Source organism: Chiloscyllium plagiosum, chromosome 34 (assembly GCF_004010195.1).
Source record: "Chiloscyllium plagiosum isolate BGI_BamShark_2017 chromosome 34, ASM401019v2, whole genome shotgun sequence".
Taxonomy (NCBI): Eukaryota; Metazoa; Chordata; class Chondrichthyes; order Orectolobiformes; family Hemiscylliidae; genus Chiloscyllium; species Chiloscyllium plagiosum.
Genome location: NC_057743.1, coordinates 59,682 through 81,696, shown reverse-complemented (window position 1 = coordinate 81,696; position 22,015 = coordinate 59,682). Strand labels below are relative to the sequence as shown.

The 22,015-nt window shown below is 40.7% G+C and overlaps 2 protein-coding genes across 7 annotated transcripts in view; one reads left to right on the top strand and one right to left on the bottom strand.

Annotated features, from left to right (window-relative positions):
* qtrt1 (queuine tRNA-ribosyltransferase 1) overlaps window positions 1-22,015 on the top strand; it is a 34,657-nt gene that overhangs the window by 6,880 nt on the left and 5,762 nt on the right. Inside the window, exons 6-12 of one of the 3 annotated variants that reach the window (XR_006309248.1) lie at window positions 592-730; window positions 1,046-1,121; window positions 5,595-5,704; window positions 6,213-6,297; window positions 12,026-12,208; window positions 19,316-19,530; window positions 21,306-21,476. Coding sequence is in view for 2 of the 3 variants with exons in the window: in XM_043675475.1 (XP_043531410.1) it covers window positions 592-730; window positions 1,046-1,121; window positions 5,595-5,704; window positions 6,213-6,297; window positions 12,026-12,178 (563 nt within the window). In the remaining variant the exon portion in view is untranslated. Of the gene's footprint in view, window positions 1-591; window positions 731-1,045; window positions 1,122-5,594; window positions 5,705-6,212; window positions 6,298-12,025; window positions 12,209-15,956; window positions 17,044-19,315; window positions 19,531-21,305; window positions 21,477-22,015 lie in introns of those variants that run through there. The other 2 variants (XM_043675475.1, XM_043675476.1) reach the window with 2 other exon arrangements.
* Window positions 17,132-22,015, bottom strand: part of LOC122540157 (interleukin enhancer-binding factor 3-like) — a 58,032-nt gene continuing 53,148 nt past the window's right edge. For 3 of the 4 annotated variants that reach the window (XM_043675470.1, XM_043675472.1, XM_043675471.1), the window contains exons 19-21: window positions 19,746-20,090; window positions 18,858-18,983; window positions 17,132-18,111 (exon numbers count right to left, since the gene is read on the bottom strand). In XM_043675470.1, coding sequence (XP_043531405.1) covers window positions 17,981-18,111; window positions 18,858-18,983; window positions 19,746-20,090 — 602 coding nt within the window. In that variant the 3' untranslated portion in view covers window positions 17,132-17,980. The remainder of the gene's footprint in view (window positions 18,112-18,857; window positions 18,984-19,745; window positions 20,091-22,015) is intronic. The other variant, XM_043675473.1, reaches the window with a different exon arrangement.

Here is a 22,015-nt window from a genome sequence, read left to right as displayed (position 1 = left end):
GGAAGGGTTGTTGCATGTTAGAAAACAAGTTACCTGAAGCTAATTGTAAATGCTCTTTATTCTGCTGTAGAATCAAGTGTAGGGAAAGACTACTTGCAGATGAGCTGGAGCCAAGTGGCTGTGTATGAATGGAGATTCAGCCAGTAACAAGTAGCTGATTGGTCTGTGGAATGGCATTCTGCCTGCCAACAACAATGTGATTGGCTCCCACCTAAACAAGTTGGGGTGAGAGTGTTCAGTCAGAATTTGTTGGATCTTCAGAAGTGGAGGAGCTGTTGAGTATCTCAAACCTGAAGATGGTCAGTTTATTTTCCCTCATCCGTTACTATGAGGTGTGATTTTTAATTAACATTTATGCATGTGAGCCAGTCACCCTGTGCCTCCTACAAACTAGTGAAAGTGTATGGAGAAGGAAGATTGAGAAGCACTGTTCTCATTAGGAAAAGGATTACTTCAGCAAAGCCTGTAGATCAGGACCCCAGATATAAATTGTGAATAGGCAAGGTCCTGGAGTCATTGGCTTTGCTGTCTCTCAGCCTATTACTGGTCACTGCATTTTTTAGCACTTTTCTGTTTGCTTTATGATTTCAGAGATGATTAAGCGTGATGTCTCTGGATTTGCCATTGGGGGACTTAGTGGCGGGGAAGAGAAGGATAATTTCTGGAGAATGGTGACACTCAGCACAGAGTATCTCCCACGAGAGAAGCCACGCTACCTGATGGGAGTGGGGTACGCATTTATCTATGCTGTGCTCACCCTCTATCTGTGTCTTCTGCTTGTCTATGCTGCGGCTCCCGTTGCTCTGTGTTGCTCTGTTTGTCTATGCTGTGCCCACCCTCTGTCTGTTTGTATTGCACACAATCTCTGTCTGTCACCATGTGGAGTGCGAAGGAGGAGGTATCGTTTTGGTTGTTATGAATCTCCCAATGTTTTGTACCCACCTTGTCACCATGTGCATACACCAGTAGATGGCAGTGTGATGCCTAAAGTAATACAACTGCACAATGTTTATTTACGGTCTTTGTTCTTCTCTTTCACCCCCAGATATGCAACTGATCTTGTAGTTTGTGTGGCTCTGGGTTGTGACATGTTTGATTGTGTGTTTCCCACACGGACAGCGGTAAGAATTCTGGCTATTCAATGAAACTTCTAACTGGTGGAGTGCCATAGGAATCAGTTCTGGGGCACAGTTATTTTTCATTGTATGTTGATGACTTGGACGAGGCAAGTGAATGTATTGTTGCCAGGTTTCCAAATGATACAAAAGTAGGACAACCCAAAGAGTATCTAGAGGGATTTCGAGAGATTAAGTGGGTAGAAAAATGTGAGTCTATGCACTTCAGCAGGAAGAATAGAAGAGCTGAATATTATTTAAATGGAGAAAGACTGCAGAAAGCTGCAGCATTGAGGAGTTTGGGGATTCTTCCCCGTGAGTCACAAAAAGCTAGCATTCAAGTTCAGGGAAGATAAATTGAATGAAGGAGATGGAGTAAAAAAATTAGGGAAGCCTTGTAATAAGCACTATCTAAACACACCTAGAATACTGTGAATAGTTTTGGTCCTGTTACCTCAGGAAAAATCTCCTGGCATTGGATGCAATCCAGAGAAGGTTCACAGCTATACTGCGGGCAAACTATCCAGCAAGGCCAAATGGGGAAAACTCAAATAGGAACGATGCAGTCTTTTTAATGGGGTTGTACTACAGACCTCCCAACAGCCAGCGGGAGATAGAGGAACAGATAGATGGGTGTATTATGGAAAAATGTAAAAAGACAGGATTATTGTGATGGGTGATTTTAACTCCCCCTGTATTGACTGGGATTCCCTTAGTGCAAGGGGCTTGGATGAGGGGGAATTTGTTAAGTGAATCCAGGAGGATCCCTTAGAACAATGTGCAAATAGTCCAACCAGGAAAGGGGTCATACTAGACCTGGTATTGGAGAATGAGCCCAGCCAGGTGATCGAAGTTTCAGTGGCCATAACTCTGTAAATTTAAAGTTACTTATGGATAAGAGTGGTCCTTGGATGAGAGTATTAAATTGGGGTAAAGCTAACCACCATAACATTAGACAGAAACTGGAGAATGTATGCTGGGGCAGCTGTTTGAGAGTAAATCCATCTGACATGTGGGATCTCTTAAAGGCCAGTTGCTAAGTGTTCATGACCAGCATGTTCCTGTGACAATGAAGGATAAGGATGGTAAGATTCAGGAACCGTGGATGACAAGAGGAACTCGGAGCTTAGTCAAAAAGAAAAAGGAGGTATATGTAAGGTTTCAGAAACTAAAGACAGGCAGAGCCTGCAGGAAATAACACAAGTATGGAATTAAAGGAAGGTTAAAAGGGGCCGTGAAATGTCTTTGGCAAACAGGATTAAGGAAAGGTGTTTTAAACATATAAGGAAAAAAAGTTGGCAAGGGAAAAAATAGGTGCACTGAAGAGTAAAGGAGGAGGAAGTGAGTGAGATCTTTAACAAAGGTAACTGCATCGGTATTCACAAAGGAGAAGGACATGGTTAGTCTGGAGGAGAATGTTGATATTCTGGGCATGTCCGTATTTAAAATAAGAAAGCGCTGCATATTTTTGAAAAGCATTTAGATAGCTCCAGTCAGGTCCTATGGACTTGTCTGTGTGAGAATGCTGAGAATTGCAGGTGAAGAAATTGCTGGGACCTTTGTATTCTCTTTAGTCACAGGAGAGGTCCCAGAGGACTAGACAATAGCCAACAATTTTCCTTTGTTTAAGAAGGGTAGTGGGGGCTTGTGAGCCTTACGTCAGTGGTAGGAAAATTATTGGAGAAGATTCTTAGGAGTAGGGTTTATTTACATTTGGTAAAAATATGGACTTGTTAGTGATAGGCAGCGTGGCTTTGTGTGGGGAAGGTAGTGTCTCACATTTGAGGTTTTTGTGGAAGTGACAAAGATTATTGAGGGTAGGGCAGTGGATATTGTCTATCTGAACTTTAGCAAGGTGTTTGACAAGGTCCCTCTTGGCAGGCTGATACAAAATGTGAAGTCATATGGGATCCCCGGTAAGATGGATACGGAACTGGATTGTTCATAGACAGTATGGTGGAAGGTTCTTTTTAGACTGGAGATCTGTGATCAGTGGTGTTCCACAGAGATGCGTGCTGGAACCCCTGTTGTTTGTTTCATGTATAAATGATTTGGACTGGTGTGATTAATAAGTTTGTGAACAACACAAAGGTTGGGGGAGCTGCAGATAGTGAGGAGGATTATCAGGGGACACAGCAAGATATAGATAAACTGGAAAACTTGGTGGAGAAATAGCAAATCGAGCTTAATCTGGACAAATATGAGGTGAAGTATTTTGGAAGATCTAATACAGGGGGTTAATGGTCAGAGCATAGAGTATAAAAATTGGCAACTCATGTTGCACTTGTATAGAACTTTAATGGGCCACATCTGAAATATTGTGTACAGTTCTGGTTGCCATACTGCCAGACGGTTGTGCATGCTTTGGAGAGGGTACAGAAATGGTTTACTAGAATGTTGCCTGGTTTGGAGGGGATTAACTATGAGGGGAGGTTGGACAAACTGGTTTTGTTTTCACTTCAATGTTGAAGAATGAGGGACAACCCGATAGAAGTTTACAAAATTATGAGAGGTCTGGATAAGGTGGGTAGTCAGTCTTTCTTCCCAGAGTAGAAATGTCAAATACTAGGGACGCAGGTTTAAGGTAAAAGGAGTAAGTTTAAAGGAAATGTGAGGCAAGTGTTTTTACACAGAGGGTGGTAAGTGCCTGGAATGTGCTGCCAGAGGAGGTGGTGACAGATGTATGAACAGGTAGGGAACAGAGGGACATGGACAACATCGAGGCAAAAGATGTTTGGTTTAGAAAGGCATCATGTTGTCTTGCTGTTCTTTGTTCACGAGACAGATTCCGAGTTTGGAGGGATGTTTGAGGAGAGGTTGAGTAGCTTTGATGGTACTTGTTGAAGTTTGGAAAAATGAGAGGAGACTTGATTGAAATGTACAAGATTCTAAGAGGATTTAACAGTAGATTTGGAAAGGTTGTTTCTCCTTAGGACCAGAGGACATAATCTCGGAATAAGGAATTACCCATTAAGACAGAGAAGAAGAGGATTTTCGTCTGAGGCTAGTGAGTCTGTGAAATTCTTTACTACGGAGAGCTGCTGAGCCTGAGTCATTGTGTATATAAAAGGCTGAGACCGGCAGACTTTTAATTCGTAATGGTTATGTGGAGTTGAGGATTATCTGCTCAGTCATGATCTCATTGAATGATAGAGCTGACTCAATGGCCTGAATAGCTTAACTCTGGTCCTACATCTTTAGGTCTTCAAATTCTTTCATTTGTAGCATTGGCAAACCTGGCCAGTTGGACATGGAATCCTTTGAGATGTGCAGATGTGATTATGTCAGTGTTTCTGTTCAAAGAGCATATCTTTTGCAGAATTGTGTTAAGCAGGTATTGTTTTAATGTGTTGGCATGGGGAGAGAATGATCTCTGCCCAGATGGTGCTGAGGATCTGCAGGGGAAACCTCTAAATGATGTGGTTTGGAGTTGAATGGAGCAATTTTGCATGGTGTAACAGGAGGTCTAGCTCGAAATGAATAACTATGAATTTAAGCTGCATGAGATTGGCAGAGAGAAACTGAAAATGGATCGTGTCATCTCTGCTAGCTCAGTTAAAAGTTCAAGCTAAATGATTCTTCTTAAATATGTTCATGAGATGTGGGTATCACTGGTTAGACCATCATTATAGCCTACCCTGAAATACCCTTGAGGATTGTTATGAATGGCTGTAGTCCATGTTGTGCAGGTAGAATCATACTGTTGTCATGGAGGGAGATCTAGGATTTTGATTTAGTGACAGAAAAGGAATGGTGATATATTTCCAAGTCAGGATGATGTGTGCATTGGAGAAGAATTTGTGGATGGTGGTGTTCCCATGTATCTGCTATCCCTGTCCTTTTAGATGGTCATAGGTTTGGAAGGTGCTGCCAAAGGGGAGCCTTGGTGAATTTCTGCAGTGCATCTTGAAAATGAAATACAGTGGTGCTACTGAGCATTGGTGGAAGGAATGAATGTTTGTGGATGTGGCACTTGTTCTGGAGCAGACCAGACCCCCTCGAAATACATTAGGAAATTAGCTTTTAAAATTTAATGTCAGGTGTTGTGTTCCAGATGCAATTTGATAGATCAAACTACTCAACATTAAGCAAAACACAGTTTATTTCAATACTGTAGTTAAAATACAGCAAAGAACAACTTGGAATAACTTAATTCTATTGGAAAACGTAACAGAATAATAGATACTCTAACAATCACTAATTAACAAATTAACTGATGTGTACTTGTTCAAATGCTGCTTCAAAGTCGAGTGGTCACTCTTGCTTCACCTGTCTTGATAAATATTTCAGATCTGGCTGTTGGGACTTTCCAGTTAGTTGTGCACTGGTTTTTAGGGTAGGGGGAAGCCAGAGTCAGGAATGATGTTCAACCCATTATGGGGCTTTGGGTCATCTCTTAGCTGCTAGCCTTGTCGCTGAAGATGCTGTTACTTACCTGCTTCAACATTGCAGTCTAATCTCTCCCCTCTCATTTCTCAGCGATTTGGGTCCGCGCTTGTTCCTTGGGGATCTCTGCAACTGAAAAACAGGCAGTATGCCAAGGATTTCAAACCCATTGATGAAGATTGCGACTGTCCGACATGTAAGAGGTAGGAAAGTTGGCTGATCCTTCTTATCATCTCAGATCGACTGCTGGACATCTTTATTACTGTGGATGAAGTATCTGTCTTTTAGCTTTGAAGGTAATGCAGTTAGCCATTATCCCTGAGTTAGGAATAGTAAAACTCTTGCACGTCATCCAGGGATGATCATGAAAACCAAATCTGTGTGGTTATCGGGTGCAACAAGATTAAATTCTGCTGTGATGCTCTCCGTTGTTCAGTTCCTTGTGTGGGCGTAACATGGAGAGGTGGCAACTGTGACAAATTATTGAGGGCGGTTATCCCAGTCAGGTAGAGAGTCATAAAGGCCCATCGAATTTGCACCAATTAAAAGTAACCACCTAACTATTCTAATCCCATTTCCAGCACTTGCTCAGTGGTGCCTTGGTGGGGAACAGCAATGTTGGTGCCAGAATTTTGCAGAAAACCAGCAATATTGTTGGTGGTATTGGTGTCAGAGGGGTTGCTGTCTAACCTGCTGTCCTATGTTTGTCAGGTACACTCGAGCATATCTACACGCCCTGTTCAGGAGTGACACTGCTGCCCTCCATCACATCACCATCCACAACATTGCCTACCAGGTGAGGAAGCTGTACTCTGTATCTAACCCCGTGTTGGATGTCTGGATTGTTTCATCAGGAGAGTGACGAGGAGTCTTGACTTTCATTTGAAGAGTAGAGAGAGCTTATCTTTATATTTAACATCGTGCTGTATCTATCCTGGGAGAGTTTGATGTGAACAGTGTAGTGGGTGCTTTACTCTGTATCTAACCCCTTGCTCTACCTGTATTGAAACTGTTTGATAGGGACAGTGAGGAGGGAGCTTTACTCTGTTTGAGAGAGTAGACGGAGCTTTACTTTCAGTTTAATAGGGTAGAGGGAGCTTTACTCTGTATCTAACCCTGCATTGTTCCTGTCCTGGGAGTGTTTGAGGGGGACACGAGAGAAAGTTTTACTTTAAATTGAAAGGAGTAGAAGGAGCTTTAATCTGCATTTTACATGTGCTGTACCTGAATTTGATATGTTTTTGTGCTTTGATTTATGCACTTGGGCATGAAGATCCCTCTGTGATTTCACCATTTAAACAATGCACTTTTATTTTTCCTGCCAAAATGGATAATTTTACATTTTCTCACATGATACTTCATCTGTTGGATCTTTGTCCACTCAATCCAACCTATTTATATTTTGATGAGGCTTCCTTACCTCCTTGCTTACATCTTGCTTTCTAACCTATCTTTGTTGCTGAATTTGCTGATGACACCGTGTACCTTCTGCCGTCCCTTTATTCAAATCATTTACATAAATTGTAAACAGTTGAGGGCCTGCACTAATCCCTGTGGTATATCTTTCACTACATCTTGTCATCCTGAGAAAAGAACTATTTCTGCTGACTGTCTTGCTTCCTCTGAGCAGTCAATCTTCTGTCCATCCAAATATGCTCCCCCTTACACAATAAACTTTCTGCAGTAACCTTTGTTGAGATATTTTATCACGATACCTTCTACAAGTCTGTAAGTACAATACTTCTACTGGTTTCCTTTCTTCACAGCATGTGTTCCATCAGATCAGTTAAACATGACTTCCCTTCACACAACCATGTTGACTCTACTGATTATGTTGAATTTATTTAAGTGCCTTGCTATATAAAAGTTCTAATGTTTTCCCTATTAACTGGCTTATGGTTTCCTGCTTTCTGTCCTCCCTCTGTTTTTTTTTTGAATAAATAATTTGCTATCTGCCAGTCGAAGGGGACTTCCCATGAATCTAGGAAGTTTAAAAAAAAATTAAAAACCAATGGATCAACACTCTCACTAGTCACTTTAAAAAAAAACAACCTATGAAGACATTGGAGCAGAAGTTAGGCCATTCAGCCCATCAAGTCTACTCTGCCATTCAATCATGGCTGGTAAGTTTCTCAACCTCTTTCTCCTGCTTTCTCCCCTTGACGATCAAGAACCTCTCTATATACTCAATGACCTGGCCTCCACAGCCTTCTGTGGCAATGAATTCCATAAATTCCCCACTCTCTGGCTGAAGAAGTTTCTCCTTATCTCTGGTCTAAAAGGTCTTCCCTTTACTCTAAGGCTGTGCCCTCGGGTCATAGTCTCTCCTGCCAATAGAAACATCTTCCCAACATCTTCTCCGTCCAGGCCATTCAGTATTCTGTATGTTTCAATTAGATCCCCCCCATATCCTTCTGAACTCTATCGAGTATAGACCCAGAGTTCTTACTAGTTACTCACATGCTAAGCTTTTCATTCCTGGGACCATTCTTGTGAATCTCGTCTGAACATGCTCCAGGGCCAGTACATCCTTCCTGCAGCCTCCCTACCACCTCAATGCTACTTATCCGTCTACCTATCTTTGTATCGTCTGCAAACTTAGCTTTCATCTGGTTCGTTAATGTATAAAGTGAAAAGTTGTGGTCCCAACACCGAGCCTTGTGGAACACCATTTGTCACTGGCTGCTATCCTGAAAAGGCCCCTTTTATCCCAAATTTCTGCCAGACAACCAAGCTTCTACCCGTGCTAGTACCTTTCCTCTAACACCATGGGCCCTTATCTTACTCAGTAGTCTCCTGTGCAGCAACTTGTAATAGGTCTTCTTGAAAGTCCAGGGAAATAATATCCATTGGCTGTTCTTAGCCTAACCTGCTCATTACTTCTTCAAAGAATTCCAGCAGATTTGTCAGGCATGACCTCCCGTTGATGAAACCATGCTGACTTTGCCCTATTTTACCATACGCTTGCCAAGTATTCAGAAATCTCATTCTTCATCATGGATTCTAGGGTCACCATGTTGTACTTGCCAATTTCTATACTGCTCCACAAGCTCATTTGCCTTCTTCCTTATACTGCATGCATTCAGATACAACACCTTCAGTCCTGTATTAACTGTCCCTCTTCTCATTGTCATTGGTTTGCACTTGATGTTTGATCGCTAACCCTTTCCAAACACACTGTCCTATTTGTATCTGTGCTGGAGACTTTAAGAACCTCTCCTGAGTGCTGCACTTTCACCATCGGCTTTTCTAATTTCCCCCATAACTGACCCCCCCACCCCCCTGTCTACAGCCCAAGTTTTGCAATTTGCTCAGACTCTGGTCCCAGCATGGTTCAGATGAAGACCGTCCGATTGGAACAGGTCCGTTTTTCCCCCAGTATTGGTTTCAATGTCCCATGAATTCAAACCTGTTTCTCCCACACCAATCTTTAAGCCATGCATTTCCCTTCTTAATTTTATTAATTCTGTGCCAATAAACTCGTGGCTCAGGTAGTAATCCAGAGATTACCTTTTTGCTTCTGATTTGTAATTTAGGTCCTAGCTATTCATACTCCTTTAGCAGAATCTCTGCCCTAGTTTGTCCATGTTGTTGGTCGCTACGTGGACCACGACCACTGGATCTTTAACCTCCCACACCAAGTTCTTCTGCAGCCCAAGCACCAGGCAGGCAACACAACCTTTTGGGACTCTCGATCCTGATCACAGAGAACAGTATCTATGCCTCTAACTATACTATTCGCAATTACAACAACATTTCTCTTCTCTACCCTGACGTGAGTGGCTCCCTGCACCACGGTGCTGTGGTCAGTTGGCTCATCCTCCCTGCAGTCCCCATTCCTGTCCACAGTGGGAGCAAAACCCTTGAACCTGTTGGACAAGGACAGGGGCTGAGGCTCCTCCCATTGTCTGCTGGATCCCTCTATGTGCCTCACTCACAGCCACACCCTCCTGTCCCTGACCGAATTTGAGTTAGTTAGTCCAAGGTCTATGACTGTCCTGAAACAGTGTCCAGGTAACACCCACCCTCCCCCGGTGTGTCATAATGTTTGAGGGTCCGACTCCAGCTCATTGACTCTGAGTCGAAGTTCTTCCAGCAACCAACATTTACAACAGACACGGTCACTGGGAACCATAATGGAATCCAACAGTTCCACACTATGCAGAAACAACACATCAACTGATACTTCATCCTTATTTTATTTAATTAGTTTTGAATTTGTTTTTGAATTTTTTAACTTTTTATATCTCTGCTTATTTTCTCAATCTGAATGCAAATTGTAACCAATAATTTAAGATGATTCAATTTAACACAGATTCAAATTTAGCATACTCCCTATGAGCCAATCAAATCACAGCCTTCCCAGGCTGCTTTTGCTCACTCCTGCTCAGGAGCTGGACATGGGACCACAGCTTCATTTATTCAGGACTGTTTCCCTGTGTGATTTGTCATTTGAGTTCCTCCTTCCCTTCCATTTCATGATTTAACATCCCTTCTGGGATGTTACATGCATTCTCTGTGGGAAAGACTGATGGAAAATATCTGTTCACTTCATCTACTTTCTCCTTACTTTCTTCAGCAATCCTTCGGATTGTCTTTTTATAGGAGCAACAGTCTAACTCTGTGCACTTTTTCATATATTTACAGAAAGTCGTACTAGCTTGTTCTTTTATTCCTGGCTAGCTTTCTCTTCCACACTAATCTTTCTCTCTTGATTTTTCATTTGTGCTTGATGTTTTTAATATTCTGTCCATTCTTCTGACCTGCCTCCTATCTTTGCACATTTGTACGCTTCTTCTTTAAGTTTGAAATGTCTTTAACCTATTATAGTTAATCATAGGGAAAATTTTATACTCATTCGAGTGTGTCTATTCTGTTCAATTTGAAACATCCTCTTAAATATCTACCACTTCATCTCTGACCTATCTTTTAATGTACTTTGTCATGTTAGTTTTGCCAGCTATGCTTTCACGTTTACTTAGTTGCCCTTATTTAAGTTTTAAAATATAATCTTGGACGCACAGCCCTCTCTCTCAATGTAAAATTGAAGCAGATAATAGTCACTGCACCTTCACTGTATCATACATGTCCAGCGTTAGGCAAAACCTCTAAGATCTGTGAAAATGAAACCCAAACATTTTTTGTCAGCCTACTCATACTTTCCTTAAGTGGGCCCCTCAAAACATCCCAAAATGTTCCATCTGAATGCCTAATGCAATATGTTGTTTACTTTGTTCTCACATGTAAATAAATTCGAATAAGCCTGCACAAACTCTCCCTGCCTTTTAAAAGAAATGATCACTTCAGAAATGCAAGTTAATCATTAATCTCTTCAGACACAGAACAGAACCCATGTGCTACTTTCTTAAACTGAAAATGTGTTGCTGGAAAAGCACAGCAGGTCAGGCAGCATCCAAGGAGCAGGAGAATCGACGTTTCGGGCATGAGCCCTTCTTCAGGAGCCCAGAAGAAGGGCTTATGCCCGAAACGTTGATTCTCCTGCTCCTTGGATGCAGCCTGACCTGCTGCGCTTTTCCATCAACACATTTTCAGCTCTGATCTCCAGCATCTGCAGTCCTCACTTTCTCCACAAAAAAAAAGTAAAAAGGGTTGGAGGATTTCAGCTATGGGAAGAGGTTGAATAGGCTGGGGCAGTTTTCCCTGGAGCATCAAGAGGCTGAGGGGTGACCTTATAGAGGTTTATAAAATCATGAGGGGCGTGGATAGGGTAAATAGACAACATATTTCCCTGGTGTGGGGGGAGTCCAGAAGTAGAGGGCAATGTTTAGAGTGGGAGGGGAAAAATTTTTGACAGAGCTAAGGGGCAACATTTACATGCAGAGGGTGGGGTGTGTATATGGAATGAGCTGCCAGAGGAAGTGGTGGAGGCTGGTACAATTACAACATTTAGAAGACAACAGAATGGGTATATGAATAGGAAAGGTGTAGAGGAATAGAGGCTAAATGCTGGCAAAATTAGGATAGGATATCTGGTCAGCATGGACAAGTTGGACCAAAGGTATCTGGATAGGTATATGAATAGGAAGGGTTTGGAGGGTTATTGGCTGGGTGCTGGCAGGGTGGCACTCGATTGGGTTGGGATATCTGGTCGGCGTGGACAAGTTGGACTGAAGAGTCTGTTTTCATGCTGTACATCTGTGACTCAAACGTTCATGGTGCACCTGCCTCAGCTGTGGTATGTTTGTGCTGTCCAGCAAGCAGCACCAATGCATTTGGTGTCTGCTGTTTTTTTTCCACTTTCAGTTTACTGACTCTTTGGTGCAGGAGGCTTGATTAATCATGAGTATCGAGGTTTAGTTTACAATAAAGAGCATTTATCCTATTTGTATTTATATGTTCTGAAGAGTAAGCCTAGCTGTTTCCCTATCCTTGTAATATTGGCACTGCTGGGAATACCCAGAACATTTGGCTCAACCATGCTGCATCATTTCATGCTCCTGGCAGCTGTCTTGGATTTTGCTGAGCTAGAACAATACCTTTAAAAGCATTTAATTGTTTTACAGTTGAACCTGATGTGTTCAATTCGTGAGAGCATTCGGCAGGGACAATTTCCAGTCTTCATTCAGCAGTTCATGAAGCGAATGTATGGAAGTAAAGAGCAATACCCACGCTGGGCTGTTGAAGCACTCAGCACAGTCAATGTTCAACTGGAATAGAGGGACTGGCCCACCTATTGCTGGACGAAGGTGAGAGATTCACCAAGGAAAGGGACACTCTCCATTGTGTGTGCTGGAGACTGTGACCTCTTGCACTCACCTATGTTTGTGTTGCTAGCTGTGTAATTTGTTCTAGGATCACGTGATTTTTAATACATTGAAACATGCGACAGCAGCTCCTTTATCCATCGTGTGATCCTGCCTCCAGCTATATGCTGCTCCTGGGCAGTCTGCCTGAAGTTCATGCTGAAGCTAGAATCCTTATTGTATTATTAGCTTCAATTCCTGTACTCTTTTTCCAGTGTGTCCTAAAAGTGCCTAAAATGTGACAGAACAGCCTGAAGTAGAGAACATTGTAAGAGTCACAAACTGGATAATAAATAGGGAACAAAAGGACAAGATATTCTTAATGTGAGCTTATTTATGTCTCATTAAAACAGCCACTTGTTATGGATACAAAACTTTATTTTTGAAGTAAATTTTATTAGAGGAAACACTGACTTCCTGCAAAATTCCTATAAACATGCCATTGCACCCTCTGTTGTTCCCTTGGCTTTGTTCTATATCCTTTACACCTTGTCCTATTTCCATCAATTAAAAACAAGAAATTAATTCACATTTAAATACAAACTATATTAGATGAGATTATCAGAGAAAGTATGTTCAAAAAGAGGGCAGGGTAATAAATTTCCAGCAGAACTTGACCACCTTAAGTATTCTGATGAAGTCATTGGACTCTTAACTCTGATTTCTTCCCACAGATGCTGAGTTTCTTTAGATCTCCAGCATCTGCAGTTCTTAGTTTTACTGACCACCTGAAGATTAGTTTCATCTTATACTTGCCTAAGTGAGCCAAGTCAAATTAAGCTATTTTATGTTTAAATATGTAATCTTTGATTTACAGACAGCTATATTGTTTTAAAAAGATTAACATACAAGCTAACAGAACGTTAAGTATAAACCTCAACAAAGATTTAAACAATCAGTTAAAAAGGCTTGTTTGTTCAGGTTCTGCGATAACGTGCATTTCATTAATGCAAATTTGCTCTAATGCAATTGATGGGTGGGGGAGTGAGAGGCTTCGTGCTATCCCTTCTCCTCACTCAAACAAACAGCCCTCAGTCTTCACGGAGGTGTCCTGGGGTCAAGTCAAAGGTAGGGAGCCTTTCCTTAGTAATATTGCAATATGAATTGCCAAGTTTTAGCCTGAATACAGGGACTCATTATATTGTGCTGCTTTTCTGATTTACTTTGATTAAAAAAATTAAGTCAATTAAATTTACCTAACAATTGCCAGAAACAATTACGTTAACATTCATTAGAAAGAATAAAGTTCTGAGCAAAGCTGTTTTGTTAGCCATGTTCTCGTGAAAAGAACACCTGCTGACAAAGATTAAAGAAGGTTAGCTTTCTACACCTTCTGAAATAATAAATCTGTCTTATCCTATAAGGCCATAAGAAATAGAAACAGGAATAGACCATTTGGTCCCTCGCCTCTGCTCTGCCATTCAATAGCAGCATGGCTGATCTAAAACTAGTCTTATCTGCCCTTTCCCCATAATCCTTGAATTCTTGACTGAATCCAATTCATCCTTAAATATACACAAGGACTCTGCTCCCACAGCTGTCTAGCAAGGAGAACAAAAGACTCTCAAACCCTCAGAAGATATGCCTCTTTGTCCAGAGACTATGCCCTCTTGTCCGATGCTCTCCCATGAGGGGAAACACCTTCTCAACATTTATCCTATCAAGCTTCTTAAGAATCTGATACATTTCAATGTAATCACCTTGCATTGTTCCTAAACTCCAATGAGTAGAGTCCAAAGCTGTTTCACCTTTGCTGATAAGACAGTTCCTCCATACTAGGATCATCTTGGTGAATCTTCTTTGAACCGCTTCCAATGAAATAAAGCTCTCCTTAAATAAGGGAACCAAAACTGTCATAGTACTCCAGCTGTGTGGACTCATTGGCACCTATACTCCCAACAATCCATTAGCATCCCAAGTCTTTTCCTCTCACCTATACCATCTAGTTTTGGACTCCCCCATCCCAGGGAAAAGATGAGGGGCAGTGTTTTCATGCAGAGAGTGGTGCATGCATGGAATGAGCTACCAGAGGCTGGTACAATTACAACATAAAGGTCTGTATCCATGTTGTACAGTGTTTATTAATATATCTGAACTGTTCATATTCCTCAGATCATGCCTTTCTACCAATTGTGTCATCTGTAAATTTGGTTAAGGTAAATTTTCTTTCTTCCTCCAAGTCATATATTGTAAACAGTTGCAATCTCAGCACTCTGGGATGCCACTTCAGGTCATCAATCTGAAAAATAACCCCTTATCCCTCCTTACCATTTCTTGCTCATTAGCCAATTTTCTATCCATGCCAATGCATTATCTCCAACAATATGGCCTTTTATGACTTGGTATCTCACAAAAGGCTTTGTCAAAATAACTATTGGCTCCCTTGTGGTTGGAATGTCCTCAAATAAGTCAGACACTATTTCCCTTTCATGAAGCTATGGTGACACTATTTGATTAGATAACAATTTTCCAAATGTTTTCCTATCACCTCAGTGATTCCAATACTTTTCAAATATTAGAAATTAGGGTAATTGGCTTATAGTTACTCACTCACTTTTTCCCCTGTCCTTTTGAATCAGGGTGTCATATTGGCAGTTTCCAAATCTTCTGGTACTTTTCCAGAATCTAAGGATTTTTGGAAAACTACAACCATTTCTATAGCAACTCTTTTAGGAACCGAGTCACGTAAGCTATCAGGGCCAGGGGGTCTTAACTGCGCCATTAATTTGTATACTACTACTTCTCTGGTGAGAGTACTGAATTCCTCTCCGGTATTCTTTAGTATTATAGAATGTTCACTCTGACCTCTTAAAAATATTTTTAACGAAGTTGTTATTGTCAGTTTTGCCCTCAGTTTGTTTTTAATCCTCTGGCTGGAATCTGAATTTATCACTGACTTTTACTTTACATGCTTTTTCTTTCAAATTGGTACTCTCCTTTCTTGGTGAATCATGTTTGGTTTATGCAGCTCATAGAATCTTTCTTCCTTAAGAAGATTCTTTTTGCTGACAGTCATGAATTACCGACCTAAACATCTATCACTCCTGCTGCCTAGTTCACAAAACTCCAACTTCATTTCATTATATTTCCCCATATTTAAAGTTAAACTCACTCTCAAACTGAAAATTAAATTCTATTCTGATATGGTGATTACTTCCTAGGGGATCGCAACTGAGGTCATTTATTAAATCTGCCTCATTATTTCATTACCAAGTCCAGGATAGCTGCCTGACAGAGGATCCCCTGATTTACAAACATCGGACTTATGAATACTTGTACTTACGGGGTGTAATTTTAAAGACATGACATCCAGGAATTTTCTGTAATTATGAACAGCTGCTTTATATTGTCCTGTATTGTATTGTGTGTATAAATTGACTTGCTAATGGAGTCCAGAATGTAACCCGGAGGCTGCCCATATTGCTCAAGGAAACTACCTCTAATGCAGAATGAATTTGATGTTGTAGCTATCCTTTCAAATTAGATTAACCCAATCAACATGGAGATTAAAGGCACCTATATTGGAAATAGTGAATTAGAACAGATACAATATCAGCAATAAAATTAAGAAGCCTACTTGTATGAACACAAAACTCCCATATAGACTTACGTAATTCTTTATTCCAACCCATCATTAAATATACCGCTTGCCAAAAAATCCCTGTTTAAGTTATTATCTTATATTTTATAGGCTTAATTCACAAAAGAATAAGTGATGACCAACTCCAAATAGACAAAGAATCTACGCATATCCCCATGATATTCAATGGCATTACCATCATTGCATCCTCCACATGAACATCCTGGAGGTTGCCATTGACAAGAAACTGAACTGGACTAAACTATAAATACTATGATTACAAGAACTGGTCAGAACCTGGGGAATCTGCAGTGAGTAACTTACCTGACTCTCGCTAGCCCACTCACCATTTACAAGTCAGATGTGTGATGAAATATTCCCCACTTACATGGATGAGTACACCTGCACCTAAGAAGCTTAACACCATCCAAGACAAAGAAGCCTGCTCAATTCGTGCCACAGCCACAAGTATGCACTCCCTCCATCACCAATGCCAATTGCAGCAGTGAATACCACCTATAAGATGCACTCTAGAAATTCATTAAAAGGTCCTCAGACATCATCTTTCACACCCTTGACTATTATCACCTATAAGAACAATGGCAGCAGATAATGGGACCAGGAACACCACCACCACCTGCAAGTCTCCTCCAAGCCATTCTCCATTTCTAACAGCATACTTACCGAAGGTGGATTCAGTGATTACAGAAGGCACCACAATCTTAAGTGCATGCCATGAATGTATAAAAGAAAAGGTAAACAATTTGTCTGTTCCAGAGATAGAAATAATCCCATTAGAATATTTGACAGAAGTGCTTTTATAGATGAGAAAATGAACCTAAAAGTTAAGGAGATTACTGTGCTGCAATTGATAGCTCATCCAACATTAAATAACGAAAATGTACCAAAGTATCTCCTATCTTAGTGATCTCTACCACAGATGGCCAATTGCTAGGTCATAGGAATATCATCTGCAGCGATTTTGAGTTGGCATTTCCGGGAGGGATCAAACAGTAATGAAGACATGAGCAGCAATGATAAAGCCAAAGACTGAAAACTGTTCCATATCCAGATGAACTTCCTTCCTCGCACACAGTCACCTTGGAATGGAAGGTGAAAAACTCTTGGAAAAACGTGCACGCCAAGACATAAGATCATGTCAAAGATTATGCAATAAATTATGACATTACTTTATAAACATTTTATTCAACCACTTTGAGAGGAAGGTCAACTGCAATACTGTTTAACTAATACAGAAAACAAAGTACAAAACATGGTATCTTAAAATAATTCACACAATTATATAAACTAAATTAAAAAAAAAAGCAGAAATGCACTTTAGAACAAAGCTTCACTTCTAGACAACTCTGCAAGAAAACCATTTAAGAGATTATACATTACAGATAGGGTGAGAGTACTGCATTCACAACTACCAGGCAAAAATGACCATTACAAAGTGGACTGCAGGAACCAAAATGTGTTACATGTTGATTTCGGCACACAATGTTTTTAAAATAAAAAAAAGTTGCACGTGTCAAAATCAGGGATTAGAATCTCCCTGCCTGATTAATAAGAAACGTCACTAAAGTAGTGCCTAGAGCACTAGCAGCCAAAATGGTCAAATGGATGGGAAAAGGGGAGGAACAAAATACCATTACAAGCCAACACTAAGTTGCTCTGTTATTTTCCCAGTACAGTTACCACCTTACCCAGTCAGGACTCTTATTTGGTCAGTTTGTGAGAACACTACTGACTATCAAGGGCTCTGCCCACTCCCTTGGAGGCACAACACAATAATTTAACAATTTATACAATTATTACTGCAGAATTATCCAACTGGGCTCTCTGCCATATCAAAAGCTGCCAGATTATTCTGGCTAGAAGGCAACACATGCCTCTTAGTGAGTGGTATTAGGATTCCAGATCTGGAACCTGAATGTCACACTGAAGCATCACACACCACAGCACTATTTACTACAGGAATGGCATTGAACTCCACCTTAAAGAGTATGCAGTGCTAGTGGAAAGTGGTCACACAAGATTTTTTTTTAAAGTTTGTCCGCAGTATTTAAGAAAAATAGATACAGCAGTTAAGAAAAAAAAACAGAAGTGGATATACGGTCTTCTGATCCAGTTTATCTGTACTGGTAGGTGTTCATGCTGTGGTCTCCTCTGCCATAACCCCCACTCGGGCTTGAATAGGACGACTGACTTGATCCATATCCTACAGATGATGGTGTGTTGTAGCCACTCTGGGAAGGGTACCCTGTGAGCAATTAACAATATTTGCAGTGTTGGACTGGTACATACATGTCCCATGGTAAAAGCATGTGTTTGAACTAATGCCTGCAAGCAGGACTAAAAGGACATATAAAACAAATCCAGCTGCTACACAGCTTCCACTAAGTTGTTGCCACCAACTCCTCCAATGTTCAAGTGCCTTAGACTTATATAAATGGGCTGGTGCTAGACTTCAGTCAACCCCTTCTCAATGCAGCTTGTTAACAATGGCTGAGGAGCAAGAATGCACAATGTACAAGGAAAAGGGAGGAATGCAGAAGGAGATGAAATTGTGCCAACTCCAAAATGTTGGCTCCTAAATCTATCCAATTTTCCCAGGGTTGACATTCTGCTCATAAACATAAAGCTACATATGAAAAGGATTGGCTTAGGTGCACTTATCAAAGCAAGGTTCTCAAGATGCCAAGACGGGAAAATAGTACAAGTCAATTGATAGGATAAGGGACAGGAAATCAGTAACATTTATCACCTCTGAAACGTCTCTTCTCCAGTACCCAATTTCCCATCTTAGTTTAAAAATACAATTTAAAATAAGTGTTCTTTCCTGAGATTGTACAAGCATTTGTAATCAAGCATTCTATTTGTTCCTTTTGGCTTCTGGTTGTCCCTTGCTCCCAGTTACCTGGTTTATTGGAGCAAGATGCCGTTCTGTAGTCAATTAGTAAGATCACATCAGCTGATCATATTTAAGACACTTTCATTACAGCTTACCAGAATATGAGCCACTAGCACCTCCACCTCCACTTCCACTTCCACCTCCACCTCCTCCGTAACCTCCCGATGTGTTGGAAGAGTAGGAACTATTCCCACCTGAACCATATGATGAACTACTATATCCTACAAAACAACAGAACATATTGAGAAACCAGTTCCATGACTAGTTAGCATGAAGACATTCTCTTGTCCATATTCTCTGATCTCTTACGATGGCCCTTAAGCAAAACTTAAATAAGATCAAGTAAAAAAAAACCAAGTCACTATCTCCACAAATTTGGTTATATGTCCTGCACTTCATGTGTCAGTTACTCTGAATCTCAGAGGGATCAAAGTTTAACTGCAGCACCCCTTAGACAACTGTCTATAGAGTTCTGAAACAGAGATTGCCAGCAATTTCTATTTTTGTTCAGATCTCCAGCATCCACATTTCTTTGTCTTATTTTGGTCTACAGATTCCATGCGTGCCTCTACCAAGTATACTTTCAGAAAATGGGGAGCAGACTTTACAGCTATCAAATGTGCAACTGATTTTCATCCTTCAATTGCAGTAATCCATTTCCAAATCCACATCCTTCCTTGCTGCATTGAAACCAAGATTCACCACCGAGGTGTCAAATCTGATCTTTCAGAGGGCCCCAGCTTTACAGTCCCTTTTTACCCAAATGAGGTAACATTATGTTCTGACCTGCCATCTCCTTTGTTATTTTTGGGAGCATGGGATGTTCATAGAGCCATAATTATAGAATAAGAGCACTACAGGCATACCTGGTTACAAGATCAGGCCCTTTGCTTCTATTTCTCAAAAGAATGAATCCTGTATGAAAGTCTCTTGACATGGATTGATTCATGCAAAGGTACTCAAAAGATTTAAAAAATACATACCACCTTTGCGTTCATATTCCATGTTACTGCCAACGTTCTGCCCGGAGTAGGAACCACTATACGAGGAGCTGGAATAGGAATAGTTTTGGCTGTTGTAGACTTTCTGTTTAGTTGGGGCTGCAAGTGGAGGTTGGCTGTAGCTACTGTATTGGTTCTGGCTGTATGAGGATTGCTGTGACTGGTAGCTACCACCACCACCCCCCCCAACATATGATGGTTTTTGCAAGGGAGGTTGTGGCTTGATTGGCTTCTTTGGTGGTGGAGGAGTGTAACCATCATTTTGACTGTAGGAGTAGCCCCCTGAAGCACCTGAACTGGAGTAGCCACCACTGTTGTAGTAATTACCTGTGGAGCGAAGCAAGAAATATTTAACAATTTCTAGTCACTTTACATGAATTCCTCTGGAGGCCAAGCTTGCTCAAATTTGATCCTCAATGCATGTGCACAGATCATCTAAAGAGCCACAAAGGAATTGCCTCATGCCTGCTTGCTGTGATGAGGAGTGTCAGCCCAAAAGACCCCAATTTCATCCCCAATTTGCAGTGTGTTGATAATTTCAAGCAGTAGCCACGATAGTTAGTCCAGATGGGCTTAGATGCTCTACTGGATGCAAACCAGTAATAAAAGCTGCAACATTTGGTTCTGACACTGCTTTATGATAATACAACAAGCATCCTTTAATCAAAATACAAGTTGAGAATCCACTGTAATCACTTTTTTGTGAATGAAACTCACAGTAATGTTGGACATGAAGCAACAAGCAAAGGGTAAGCTTCAATGGTCACAGAGCTCACCATTTGCATCGGACTCTCACATTAACAGCCAATTGGGTGCAACAATGGAGACAGAGAAAAAAAATCTTATTTTTTAGGATTTGTGGTATGGCGTAAATTACATTAAAAATTAAATTCTTCTGGGAATTACTCTTACTGACCATTACAGTAGACAGAATTATGCTTGCAAATGCTTTAGGTCAGTTTATAATAAAGGGCAAGCTAGAAACTGTTCATAACAAACTTCAAGTTAGACACATGAAAGACAACAGTTATGGAGCATAATATCAAATCAACATAAAAGTGCCAGCGACAGGCTGTATTTTCTGATTACATATCACAAAAGTGAAGTTCAAGTTGACCAATAGGTTCATTTCTAATTCTTATTGCATTTCATAAGTCAGATTGCAATTTGACCCCGTTTCCATGATGAACTATAGCTGACCACAACCAGACACTGGATGAATGGCCTGACAGAGCTATTCAATCCTTCAGGAGGATCAGCAACATAAGTTGAAATTAACTCCATGTTTTCAGGTGGTGTTCCAAGCAAAGGACGATAGAATCCATTGACATTCCCACCACAAGTGAAGTGATTACAGCCCACAATTTGGCCAATGAGGTACAGTACCAGAACATTCCTGAATTTCATTGAGGAATACAAATCAGCCATTATTGAAAACAAAGGCTGCAATTTTCTTATTCCCTCAATGAGCCAGAATATAATACACTTCGGTTGTCATGATACTTACATTAACCCAGACAATCCTTTCCCCTTCTACCACAGGAAATGCTCTTTGGAGTTAAGTTTCTATATACAGTATTGGTGAACAGACCCATTCACCTGTTACAAGTACCCAGACAGTACAGAACATTAGCAAAGTCATGGGCCCACAGCAGTAAGTGGGCAGAATCCCAGAAGCAGAAGCTAAACTCAAAAATTCTGCACATTTATTTGGTAAGTTCAAATTAAATTGAATTCAAAAATATTTCATTTACAAATATAGGAATTTAGCAATATACAGTATTTCAATTGACAGGAGATGTCCTACAGATTTTATATTAGCCATAATGAGAAAATCTGATTTAGAACATAGAACATAGAAGAATACAGCGCAGTACAGGCCCTTTGGCCCTCGATGTTGAATTGAATTCAAAAATATTTCATTTACAAATATAGGAATTTAGCAATATACAGTATTTCAATTGACAGGAGATGTCCTACAGATTTTATATTAGCCATAATGAGAAAATCTGATTTAGAACATAGAACATAGAAGAATACAGCGCAGTACAGGCCCTTTGGCCCTCGATGTTGCGCCGATCCAAGCCCACCTAACCTATACTAACCCACTATCCTCCATATACCTATCCAATGCCCGCCTAAATGCCCATAAAGAGGGAGAGTCCACCACTGCTACAGGCAGGGCATTCCATGAACTTACGACTCGCTGAGTGAAGAACCTACCCCTAAATTCAGTCCTATATCTACCCCCC